This window comes from Nerophis lumbriciformis, linkage group LG13, assembly GCF_033978685.3.
Source record: "Nerophis lumbriciformis linkage group LG13, RoL_Nlum_v2.1, whole genome shotgun sequence".
Lineage (NCBI taxonomy): Eukaryota > Metazoa > Chordata > Actinopteri > Syngnathiformes > Syngnathidae > Nerophis > Nerophis lumbriciformis.
Window position 1 is genome coordinate 23,750,421 of NC_084560.2, and position 12,641 is coordinate 23,763,061.

The following is a 12,641-nucleotide window of genomic DNA, read 5'->3' on the forward strand; positions in this document are numbered from 1 at the left end:
GGGGCTGACTCGCCGTGTAGGCTGCCGACAGGTACGACATGTTTTTAATGGTTTGGGCACACCTTCTCATTTCAATGCGTTTTCTTTATTTTCACAACTATTTACAATGTAGATTGTCACTGAAGGCATCAAAACTATGACACCTGTGTAGTGAAAACCATTTCCGGTGACTACCTCTTGAAGCTCATGGAGAGAATGCCAAGAGCGTGCAAAGCAATAGTCCGAGCAAAGGGTGGCTATTGTGAAGAAACTAGAATATAAAACATGTTTTCAGTTATTTCACCTTTTTTTGTTAAATACATAACTCCACATGTGTTCATTCATAGTTTTGATGCCTTCAGTGACAATCTACAATGTAACGCATTGAATGAGGAGAAGGTGTGTCCAAACTTTTGGCCTGTGCTATATATAAAAATATATATATATATATATATTAGAGATGCGCGGTTTGCGGGCACAACCGCGGAGTCCGCGGATTATCCGCGGAGTCCGCGGATTATCCGCGGATCGGGCGGATGAAATTTTAAAAAATTAGATTTTATCCGCGGGTCGGGTCGGGTCGGGTGGTTAAAAAAAAATTTGATTTGAAATAGATTCAGGCGGGTGGCAGTTAAACCAATTCGGAAATATATATACATAGTTAAATGTTGTTACCCACATACGAAAAACGAGCAGGCACCTGCTGCATATGCCCCAACAGAAGAAAAAAAAAAAAAGAGATGGACACTTTTACGGAGCGGAGAAGTGACGCCTCGCCGGGGTCCGGGACCGAGGCCCCTTCCCCCGAGAGGGCCCCACCGGGAGCCGTAGCTGAGGCGATCCGCGAGAAGGGCCCGACGCACGTCCAGGGTCACCACCGCGCCCACCGCACCGACACCCCGCCTCGTCCGCCTTCGCCGCGGCCGGCGTCACGCGCAGCAAGTAAGCAGCTTACCTGCCCGCCACCCCCGTGGCCGGGGGCTCGTAACAGGGTTCACTCCGCGCGCTCCGCCCGCGCAGCTTACCTGCCCGCCACCCCTGTTGCCGGGGGAGTGTAACAGGGGGAGCGTAACAGGGGTCACTCCGCGCGCAGTGCGCTCACGAAAGGGGTGGGGCTCACCCTGGTTGATATAGACAGCAGCTAGGACGGTGGCCATGGAAGTTGGAACCCGCTAAGGAGTGTGTAACAACCCACCTGCCGAATCAACTAGCCCTGAAAATGGATGGCGCTGGAGCGTCGGGCCCATATACCCGGCCGTCGCCTGCAGCGAGACGCGCTTGGAGGTGCGCTCAGCGCGGCTCCCATATGATTGCGCACTGGTGTGCGTCTGGGTCGTGACAGCGTGGCACGCGAATGTCTCTGCTGCATTGGATCAGTCTCCTTTCTTTAACAGGCAAAAGCTTTATAACCTCACTAATGCCTTGCATCGTCTATATTAGATATATAACAACGGGCGGATGCGGGCGGATGCGGGCGGATGCGGTTCTGATCAAATGTTAGATCGGGTGGATTGCGGATGGTTGACGACTTTATGATGCGGTTGCGGATGAAATAATTGCCTATCCGCGCATCTCTAATATATATATATATATATATATATATATATATATATATATATATACACCGAGCATGATGATGTCACGTTATCGATAGGAAAATGCATCTTTAGACAATATGATTTGCCTGAGCGGCTAGAAGACACCGAGAGTAACAAGCGGTAGAAAATGGATTAGAAAGGACAGATTTAAAAAAATCATAATACATTTTTTTTTTTTTAAATATTATTGTTATTATTTTTTTTTTTAACTTGGGGCTTCCCGCAGGCCGTAGTTTGGGGACCCCTGGTTTAATGTGTAAACGAAGCAGGACCAGCAACCTGTAACAATATATTCGTTCTTTAGTGCTCAAACGGCACAACCCTGTGACAAAAACTACTTCAACTTGGCTTGCGATTTAAAAGTATAACAAAAGGTTGAGACAGTTGTCATTTTTGTGCAAAATCATCCTAAATTCCAAACAATATGAGTAAACAGAAGACTAGTGTATATTTATTTTTACCTGTTGTGAACTCCAATTCTGTGTTCACCGCCGCTTCTCCCTCGTCGCCCGCAGCAGCCGGCTCTTCCTTTCCATGCTGCACAGCTGTATCGTCCACTTCAGATCCACCCTGCTGTAATGTGTCATTTAGCACGGGGACTCATCCATGTAAAGCCATGTGGAGCTCTGTCATTTGCATTCGATCGCATGTGTGCAATTATCAAACCAGAATAACGGCAACAGTCGGTTTTCCTGCTGACACGTTGTTTCCACTGACCTCCTCGCGTGCAGGTGGTACTTCAGTGCTGGCAGAGGGCTGCTCGTCCACATTGGGAATGTGCGGCTCAGCTTCCGGCTCTTTCACTTCTGGATCAGCTGCAGGTCCTTAGAGAGAGAAGATGAGGAGGGGCCGTGTTTAATTAGCCTCCATTGATAAGAAGAGACAAGGCATGGATTTGCACGCCGACACTAACAGTGAACATCCCTTCTCACCTTGTGTTGTTGTAGCGTCTTCAGACTCTGTAGCAGGAGCTTCTGTTTCAGATTCTCCTTCTGTAAGAACTTCCGGTTCTCCTTCTCCTTCTGCAGCAGCTTCCGTTTTGTTTACTACGGGGGAGTCTGCTTCTTCTTCTGCGGGAGTTTCTGGTTTGGCTTCTTCTGCCGGAGCCTCCGGTTCTGGCTCCACCTCAGCATGAAGTCCTGGCTCTGGGTCTACCTCTGAAGGAGCCTCCGGTTCTGCTTCTCCCTCGGCAGGGTTCACTTCTTCACGGGCTGCAGCTTCAGTCAGCTCGGGTTCGAGCCCATCTGTTAGTGCTTTCTGGAATAATTCAAGTCTTGTTAAAAAATAAATAATCTTCGTCCAATTTCAAATCTGCCATTCATCTCAAAAATCCTTGAAAAAACTGTCTCCTCCCAACTTCACTCCCACCTACAGTTAAATAACCTATATGAACAATTCCAGTCTGGTTTCCGCCCCCTGCACAGCACTAGTAAAAATCACAAACAATCTCCTCCTGGCAGCTGATTCTGGTCTTCTCACTATCCTAATCCTCTTAGATCTCACTGCAGCCTTTGACACTATTTCACACACTGTCCTCCTCCATAGATTGCACAGTATTGGCATCACAAGCACACCCCTTCACTGGTTTAGATCATATCTCTCCGACCGCACTCAGTTTGTTCAACTCCGTTCATTCAAATCCCCTCCGTCTCCCGTTTCCTCTGGTGTCCCCCAGGGCTCTGTTCTTGGTCCTCTGTTTTGTATCATTTACATTCTTCCCCTGGGCAATATTTTCCGTAAATTTAAAATACATTTTCACTGTTATGCGGATGACACCCAGCTCTACATCTCCACCAAACCAACTGCTTCTCTCCCTCCTTCCTCCCTTACAGACTGCCTCAGTGAACTCAAGCAGTGGTTCTCATCCAATTTTTTCAACTCAATAGTAATAAAACCAAAATCTTACTTGTCGGTACAAAAACCATTCTCTCCAAAACCAACAGCTTGTCCATTACTCTCTACAATTCGTCTGTCTCACCCTCCTCCCAAGTCAAGAGGCTGGGTGTCATCCTCGACAGCACACTCTTTTTTAAAGCCCACATAAACAACATTACCCGGTCTGCTTACTTTCATCTTCGGAACATTAATAGTCTTCGCCCATCCCTTACCCCACATACTGCTGCCATACTAGTCCATAGCCTAGTCACCTCTCGCCTGGACTACTGCAACTCTCTCCTGTTTGGTCTCCCTCACAAGTCACTTCACAAACTTCAGCTTCTCCAGAACTCTGCAGCCCGGATAATCACCAGAACCCCTTCAATCCAGCACATCACCCCTGTTCTGCAGAAACTCCACTGGCTACCCATCAAACATCGCATCCACTTTAAAATAATTCTCCTCACTTTCAAAGCCATCCATAACCTCTCTCCATCATATCTCTCTGACCTGATCCATGTCGCCACGCCCTCACGTTCCCTAAGATCCTCTTCATCCATCCATCTCACTGTCCCTTTATTTAAACTGTCCACCATGGGTGCCTGAGCTTTCAGCCGCTCTGCCCCACATCTTTGGAACTCTTTACCACCAGACCTTTGCAACTTAGATGCAATATCCCTCTTCAAATCAAGACTCAAAACACACCTATTCCTGACTGCTTATTCATAGTAATCATCTTTTCTTTTCTCTTTGTTGTTGTTGTTGTTGTTGTTGTTGTTGTTTTTATCCAATTTGATTTTATTGTTGTGATTTTGCACGGTGTCCTTGAGTGCCCAGAAAGGCGCCTTATAAATAAAATGTATTATTATTATCATTATTACTGTGGCATGGGTCAATGTACCTAAAATGTCAGAACATACAGTGCAACATTTGTGCTGGCTGTATCTAAACAAACTAATTGCTTGTTTTGGTATAGAAAATTGAAGAAAATAAAAATTAATTAAAGCTTATTTTGCTAGAAAGCACTCACGCGCATGAAAGCACACTAAATATGCCACCCCAGAAGGTGAACTCATAAAGCAGCTAATTTACTAGCCAGACAAAAGAAGAGACAAATAAAACATTTGAATATGTAAACATATTCTATTATTAACTATCTATCTAGAATATTTTTATTTTATTCCAAACGTGCGCTGATATGTGTCAGCGCATTTGATTAGACACTTTTGAGCTAGCAGACAAACTGCTAACATTCACTAATCAAACTGGCCTGTGTAAGCTACCATTTTTGACGACAGAACAAAAGAACAATACAACATTTGAATATGTAAACTAATTCTATCATCTATCTATCAAGAATATTTGTGTTTTATTCTAAACCTGCGCTCATGTCTTTTACACTTGATTCTAGTTGCTAACATTGATGCTAACATTCGCTTATTAAAATTAGCTTGTGTAACCTGACATTTTCAATCGCAAAGAAAGAATGATGATAACACAATAACGCTTCCATTTTACACTATTGATTTGTATCAGAAAATAAACTATATAGCTTCATTCAAATAAACGATATCAATAGTTTATATTATTGTTTACGAGCTACTATCACCGCCAGCAGGAAAGCGGAGGACAAGCACCATGACAACGCATCAACTCCTGCAGTGCATTCTGGGAATTGTAGTATTTGTGTGTTTCATGCCAGCAACCAGCTCACCTCGGTTGTATCTTCAGATGCTCCATCGGCCTCTATTTCTGCTTGCACCTCACTACCAGGCATTAAGGTTGCAGGGGCTGTAGCCTCCTCCATTGGGGTTTCATCATCTAAAAATAAGGAAAATGCAATTTTACTACTTTGGTTAACTTCTTTTTACACTTGTATGAGAAGTAACATTTTTTTGATTTTAATGTTTTTTTATGACAGTGCCTTTCTTCACAATTGTGGGACAATATAAATGAAACAAATACATTTAAACATAATAACAATGATCCCTAATAATTACCATTCAGCCTAATTGTTTTTCTTCTTGTTTTTAATACAAACAATAGAGTTCATATTATGTTCACACTTAAATGACAGTTAAAAATGCTAAAATATTTGTAAAAAAAAAAAAAAAGTTTTAATAAAAGATTGTCAGTAAAGTTAGTAAAGGTTTTATGATGGTGACAGTTCAACCCTATGACAGATTATTAGAGCCCGGACAGCAAAGGCTGCGAAGGCCCTATTTTAATTTAATCGTTCATTATTATTCTCTACCTTTGATCTTATTTCTGAGGCCCTTAACATGCACAAAAATGTACTAAATGTTGCAAGTGCGTTTGCACAAAAAAAAAAAAAATATATATATATATATATATATATTTTTTTTTTTGGAAAAAAAAAATAAATAAAAAAAAAAAAATAAAAAATAAATAAAATAATATATACATATATTAAAAAAAAATAAAAAAAATACATAAAAAATAAAATAAAAATAAAAATAAATAAAAATAATATATATATATATATATATATATATATATATATATATATATATATATATATTTATATATATATATATACAGTGGGGCAAAAAAGTATTTAGTCAGTCACCAATTGTGCAAGTTCTCCCACTTAAAATGATGACAGAGGTCTGTAATTTATAGGTACACTTCAACTGTGAGAGACAGAATGTGAAAAAAAAATCCAGGAATTCACATTGTAGGAATTTTAAAGAATTTATTTGTAAATTATGGTGGAAAATAAGTATTTGGTCACTTCACACAAGGAAGATCTCTGGCTCTCACAGACCTGTAAGAAGCTCTTCTGTCCTCCACTCGTTACCTGTATTAATGGCACCTGTTTGAACTCGTTATCTGTATAAAAGACACCTGTCCACAGCCTCAAACAGTCAGACTCCAAGACCAAAGAGCTGTCGAAGGACACCAGGAAAATAATTGTAGACCTGCACCAGACTGTGAAGAGTGAATCTACAATAGGCAAGCAGCTTGGTGTGAAAAAATCAACTGTGGGAGCAATTATCAGAAAATGGAAGACATACAAGACCACTGATAATCTCCCTCGATCTGGGGCTCCACGCAAGATCTCATCCCGTGGGGTCAAAATGATCATGAGAACGGTAAGCAAAAATCCCAGAACCACACGGGGGGACCTAGTGAATGACCTGCAGAGAGCTGGGACCAAAGTAACAAAGGTTACCATCAGTAACACACTACGCCGACAGGGAATCAAATCCTGCAGTGCCAGACGTGTCCCCCTGCTTAAGCCAGTGCATGTCCAGGCCCGTCTGAAGTTTGCCAGAGAGCACATGGATGATACAGCAGAGGATTGGGAGAATGTCATGTGGTCAGATGAAACCAAAATAGAACTTTTTGGTATAAACTCAACTCGTCGTGTTTGGAGGAAGAAGAATACTGAGTTGCATCCCAAGAACACCATACCTACTGTGAAGCATGGGGGTGGAAACATCATGCTTTGGTGCTGTTTTTCTGCTAAGGGGACAGGCCGACTGATCCGTGTTAAGGAAAGAATGAATGGGGCCATGTATCGTGAGATTTTGAGCCAAAACCTCCTTCCATCAGTGAGAGCTTTGAAGATGAAACGTGGCTGGGTCTTCCAGCATGACAATGATCCCAAACACACCGCCCGGGCAACGAAGGAGTGGCTCCGTAAGAAGCATTTGAAAGTCCTGGAGTGGCCTAGCCAGTCTCCAGACCTTAACCCCATAGAAAATCTGTGGAGGGAGTTGAAAGTCCGTGTTGCTCGGCGACAGCCCCAAAACATCACTGCTCTCGAGAAGATCTGCATGAAGGAATGGGCCAAAATACCAGCTACTGTGTGTGCAAACCTGGTAAAGACCTATAGTAATCGTTTGACCTCTGTTATTGCCAACAAAGGTTATATTACAAAGCATTGAGTTGAATTTTTGTTATTGACCAAATACTTATTTTCCACCATAATTTACAAATAAATTCTTTAAAAATCCTACAATGTGAATTCCTGGATTTTCTTTCACATTCTGTCTCTCACAGTTGAAGTGTACCTATGATGAAAATTACAGACCTCTGTCATCATTTTAAGTGGGAGAACTTGCAAAATTGGTGGCTGACTAAATACTTTTTTGCCCCACTGTATATATATATATATATATATATATATATATATATATATATATATATATTTGTTTTTTATTTTGAAATGGGTGCAAGAGAGTCAATTTGGAAATGTTGTGTTTTACCCCCCCCAAAAAAAGAAACATTTAATATATATATATACAGTATATATATATATATATATATATATATATATAATATACATATATATTTAATTATTTTTTATTTATTTTAAAAGTTTTTTGTTTTTTTCTCATTTTCAAAAATGAAAAATAATTTAAAAAAAAGAAAAAGAAAAAAGAAAATAAAAATAAATAACATTTAAAAAAATATATATATTTTTATTTATTTTTTGTCTTATTTTTTTGGGGGGAGGGGGCAAAACACAATATTTCCAAGTTGACTCTAGCACCCCTTTCGAAATAAAAACAAATACAAAATTATCTCCTGCCACCAGGATGCATGTAAAAGTCAAAACAACCAATAGTTGAAAACAAACAGGAAGTCAGCCATCTTGGATTTTTAGCCCAAAAACGAGGGTCATACATTAACAAACTCTTTTTAGGGACTAGTTGGGGTTAGGATGTGTAATTAAAACTTGTATTTTTCGTCCATGTCTTATCTATAAACGTGCGCCATAAAACTGAATGCAGTTCAATAGAATTAATAAACTCACAGTCAGAGCTCCACCCTGTCCTAATGAGTTCCTTCCCCAGCCACAATGGGAAGACATCAATCACCTGCATTGACGGCCCGCAGAAAAGAAAGGTTTAAAAAACAAAAAGAGTCCGGGCCTGCTCGCTGGCATTGCAACTCTGCACTAATGAGAAAATAAGAAGCATGCATGTTTGTTTGTGTGCTTGTGTGCGTCTTTGGGGCTGCGCTGCGACATTCCCCTGCTACGTGCGAGGAGCAAAGTCAGCGCCGAGCAGAACGACCGGCTCTTTCGCAAAAGCCGGCACGCCGAAGAAAGGGTTACTTTATAATTAATAAGTGCCATTACTGTCTTGATCGACATGTGCGCATTGAATCGGTCTTCAATTTGTTTGCAGTAATAAATAATTGCTGTGTTTGCCAAGTGTACCAGTTGGCGCCTGAAGGCAGCACGCCATGGACACAACATCAATTCTCCCGATTGGGACAGTTTGGCCCGTTTCACACACACACACACACACACGCGCACGCACACGCACGCACGCACACACACACACACACACACACACACACACACACACACACACACACACACACACACACACACACACACACACACACACACACACCTTCCAGGGTCAAATAGAAAGAAAAACAAATATATCAGAATCAGAATCAGAATCAGCTTTATTGTCATTACGCAAGGTAAAGAGATTGAGGCCATACCATACAGTGCGATGTGTGCATGCTAGAAAAACAATGTGCAAATATATAAAAATATAAAAAATGTAGAAGTGCAATGAATATGGTGTGAAATGAATATATACATGAAAAACAAAAAAACAAAACAAAAACAGGGTGGTTGGTGGAATGGGTTATTGCACCGAAGAGAAGGCAGTTATGAGGGACAATGGGGCAGTCCGTTCAGGATGGTTATGGCCCTGGGGAAGAAGCTGTTCTTTAGCCTCTTTGTTTTGGTTTTAATGCACCTGTAGCGCTTCCCAGAGGGCAGCAAATATAGACATAAACAAAGACACTGAACGTGCGCAAACACATCGAACGGGCACTCGTGCCAAATAGGAGACACGGTTGCTGAGGGGAACGAGATAACAATAGCGAGGTTTTGGGTGCCAGTTTGCGAGCACAGAGCTAAGTCGAATGTAAACACAAGTGCTATAAATCATAGTGGGTAGTAGTTGGCTTTATTTTAACAAAACATCTGAGGGTACATTAAACATATTTGTCTTATTGCAAGTCTGTCCTTAAATAAAATAGTGAACATACAAGACAACTTGTCTTTTAGTAGTAAGTAAGCAAACAAAGGCTCCTAATTTAGCTGCTGACATATGCAGTAACATATTGTGACATTTTCCATTCTATTATTTTGTCAACATTATTAAGGACAAGTGGTAGAAAATTAATTATTAATCTACTTGTTTACTTACTGTTAATATCTGCTCACTTTCTCTTTTTAACATGTTCTATCTACACTTCTGTTAAAATGTAATAATCACTTATTCTTCTGTTGTTTGATACTTTACATTAGTTTTGGTTGATACCACAAATTTGGGTATCAATCCGATACCAAGTAGTTACAGGATCATACATTGGTCATATTCAAAGTCCTCAAGTGTCCAGGGACATATTTCCTGACTTTATAAACATAATATACATTTTTTTAAAACAAAAGAAGATGTTGTGATGCCAAAAAAATATTGATGTAATCATAGTAGTATCGCCTAGATATGCTCCTGCACTTGATATCATTACAGTGGATGTTTGGTGTAGATCCACCAATGGCGTTTGTTTACCTTTCGACGCCGGTGAGCTACGGTGTGTAGTGAAGCATGTTTAGCTATTCCTCGTCCTGCAGGGATGATACTTGTAAGAAACTTACTTTATTTGTTGCCATGGAGGCGAGGATTAGTGATTTAGAAGTAGCTAAAACATTGCAGACTGCAGCTGAACTTTAGCCGCTAGTTAGCTAGCCATGTCTTAAAGCACCTCTTCCTGAGAGCGTTTCAGTGTTATAACTTCACCTTTATTGTTAGTTTTTAAGCCAAAATGCGTCCGTTCTCCCTTTTCTGTCTACACACTGTGTCTGTTTGTAAGTACTCTGTGATTGTGCGCTGCCGAACATGCTCGTATGCTCGCAAACCAGCAATAACACGACGTGACGATGACGCGGGCGCAGGGCACCGGTACTTTTCAGAGGCGGTATGTACCGAATATGTTTCATTAGTATCGCGGTACTATACTCATACCGGTATACGGTAGTAACTTATTTTTGAAATATTTCAATTGTCAGAGTAGTTTTAATGCAACATTCCTTTTACTTTTTGTGAAGAAGAAAGACTACTTTTACTTGTTACCTTGAGTTTCATTCTGTTGGCTGCATCTATTTATATCATCATGGTATATATTCATAATCTATTGATTACTGCTCGCAAAGATGTATTGTTCGCTTGTTCGAGACACTTCTTCCAGCGGCCACTGTCACGACTCTGTTTCACCAAGCACTAATAACATTTGACTCCTTTTAAGCAATCAAACAAAGCCTGGCAGTCACGTGACCACAAGTGACATGATGTCAGAGAAGGCAGCACATCTCTTCAATGTTTACTTTACCAACTAGGAAAAATAACATTTATATCATGCGCTGTCATCTGTGTCAGTAGAAATGTTCACAGTTTAGCCTACAAGAGTTCAACTTCCAACTAGAGAAAGCACTTTGCAGTAAATTGTGGATGGGTTTTTTCATGTTTTAGCTAACGTTATGTTATCATTAGCCCTGTTATAATGTCACAAGTGACTGTAAAATGTGCATATTTTGTAGTACATGCTGTTGTAGTCACTCTGTGTCTCTGACACACACACGCACGCACACACGCACGCACACACACACACACACACACGCACAAACGCATTATTGTATTTGTTACCTTCTTGAGACCTCTGAAAAATGCCTGCCTCTTTAGAACCATCCTTTGAACATATATAAAGATTTGTATTTCCAACATTAATAATATTTGCATACTATGCAAATATAAAAAAGCTCGTTGTAAAAAATTAGTTGGAATTTCACAAGAAAAAGGTCACAATTTCACAAGAAAAACTTAGAATTTTGGCAGTATTGTAATAAATGTCGTAATTCTACTCAACGCAAGTCAAAATTTTACAAGAAAAACTGAACATTTGTGCAATATTATGATAAAAGTTGGAATTTTACTCAATAACAGTCGCAATTTTACAAGAAAAGCTTATCATTTTGGCAATTTTATTAAAAGAGTTATAATTTTACTCAACAAAAGTCAGAATTTTATTAGAAAACTTAACAATTTTGGCAATATTATAATAATAATCAGAATTTTACTTGGCAAAATTATGACAAAAAGTCATAATTTTACTCAAAAGAATTCACTATTTTACAAGAACAACAAAAAAATTGGCAATATTGTGATAAAAGTGAGAATTTTATATGACAAATGTCGGCATTTTGCATGAAAAAGTAATAATTTTACATAAAAAAAGTAATAATTTTACGAGAAAATATTGCAATATTACAGAAACAGAAAGAATATGAGAAATTGTTGCCAATTTTATAAGAAAAAAGTCGACACCTTGTGAGAAAGACTGCTTTTAGTTATTTTTTTTTATGTTTTGTTTGTAATTGTTTTTTAATCTTCATTATTTACTTCAAGTTATTACAGTATGTCTCTATATACATATTTTATATTATTTTTTTATTAATTTTGGCCAAAGGGGGCGCATTTCAATTTCTTACTCACACTTGTTATTTCATATGTTGGCCAGAGGGGGAGCACTTTTAAAACCGACACACAGTCAATTTGAAAAATCCCTCCTTTTTGGGACCACCCTAATTTTAATAGATTTCACCACCAGGGGTGCAAATGAGACATTCTCTATTAGATGCAATGGTTTTCCGTATTGGAAGGTACTTTTCCTTGTTGATGTCTCAAGAAGGGTAGAAACACAAGAACACACACACACACACACACACACACACACACACACACACACACACACACACACACACACACACACACACACACACACCTTTAAAATACAGCTCCTAAATAAATAAAAAAATAAAGTTTTGTGACTTTTGTTACAATTTGACTGTGGACAGAATAATTCTACATTATTTCTTAAATATAAAAAATAAAAAGGGATATGAGGAAAGTGGTCTTTTCTTTATGGCGTTTATTTAAACGATTATTATTACCGGGTACTTTTAGTTGGCAACGATAACAAGATGAAGTAAATAGAAGAATCATCAGGCTAATGCTTTTGTTAATGTGACAATCCCTGGGGCAGAAAAAAATGGTTGTCATTTAGTAGAACATTTTGCTCTCTTATCACTTCCTCTGCTAACTAGCTCTTCTAAGAAGGGTCCCATTGCCA

General features: G+C 39.5%; 1 protein-coding gene across 1 annotated transcript in view; it reads right to left on the bottom strand.

Moving 5' to 3' along the window:
* LOC133613723 (uncharacterized) overlaps nucleotides 1–12,641 on the bottom strand; it is a 48,201-nt gene that overhangs the window by 24,254 nt on the left and 11,306 nt on the right. Inside the window, exons 2-5 of the mRNA XM_061971465.2 lie at nucleotides 5,167–5,273; nucleotides 2,510–2,834; nucleotides 2,295–2,401; nucleotides 2,039–2,150 (exon numbers count right to left, since the gene is read on the bottom strand). Of these exons, the coding sequence (XP_061827449.1) occupies nucleotides 2,039–2,150; nucleotides 2,295–2,401; nucleotides 2,510–2,834; nucleotides 5,167–5,273 (651 nt within the window). The remainder of the gene's footprint in view (nucleotides 1–2,038; nucleotides 2,151–2,294; nucleotides 2,402–2,509; nucleotides 2,835–5,166; nucleotides 5,274–12,641) is intronic.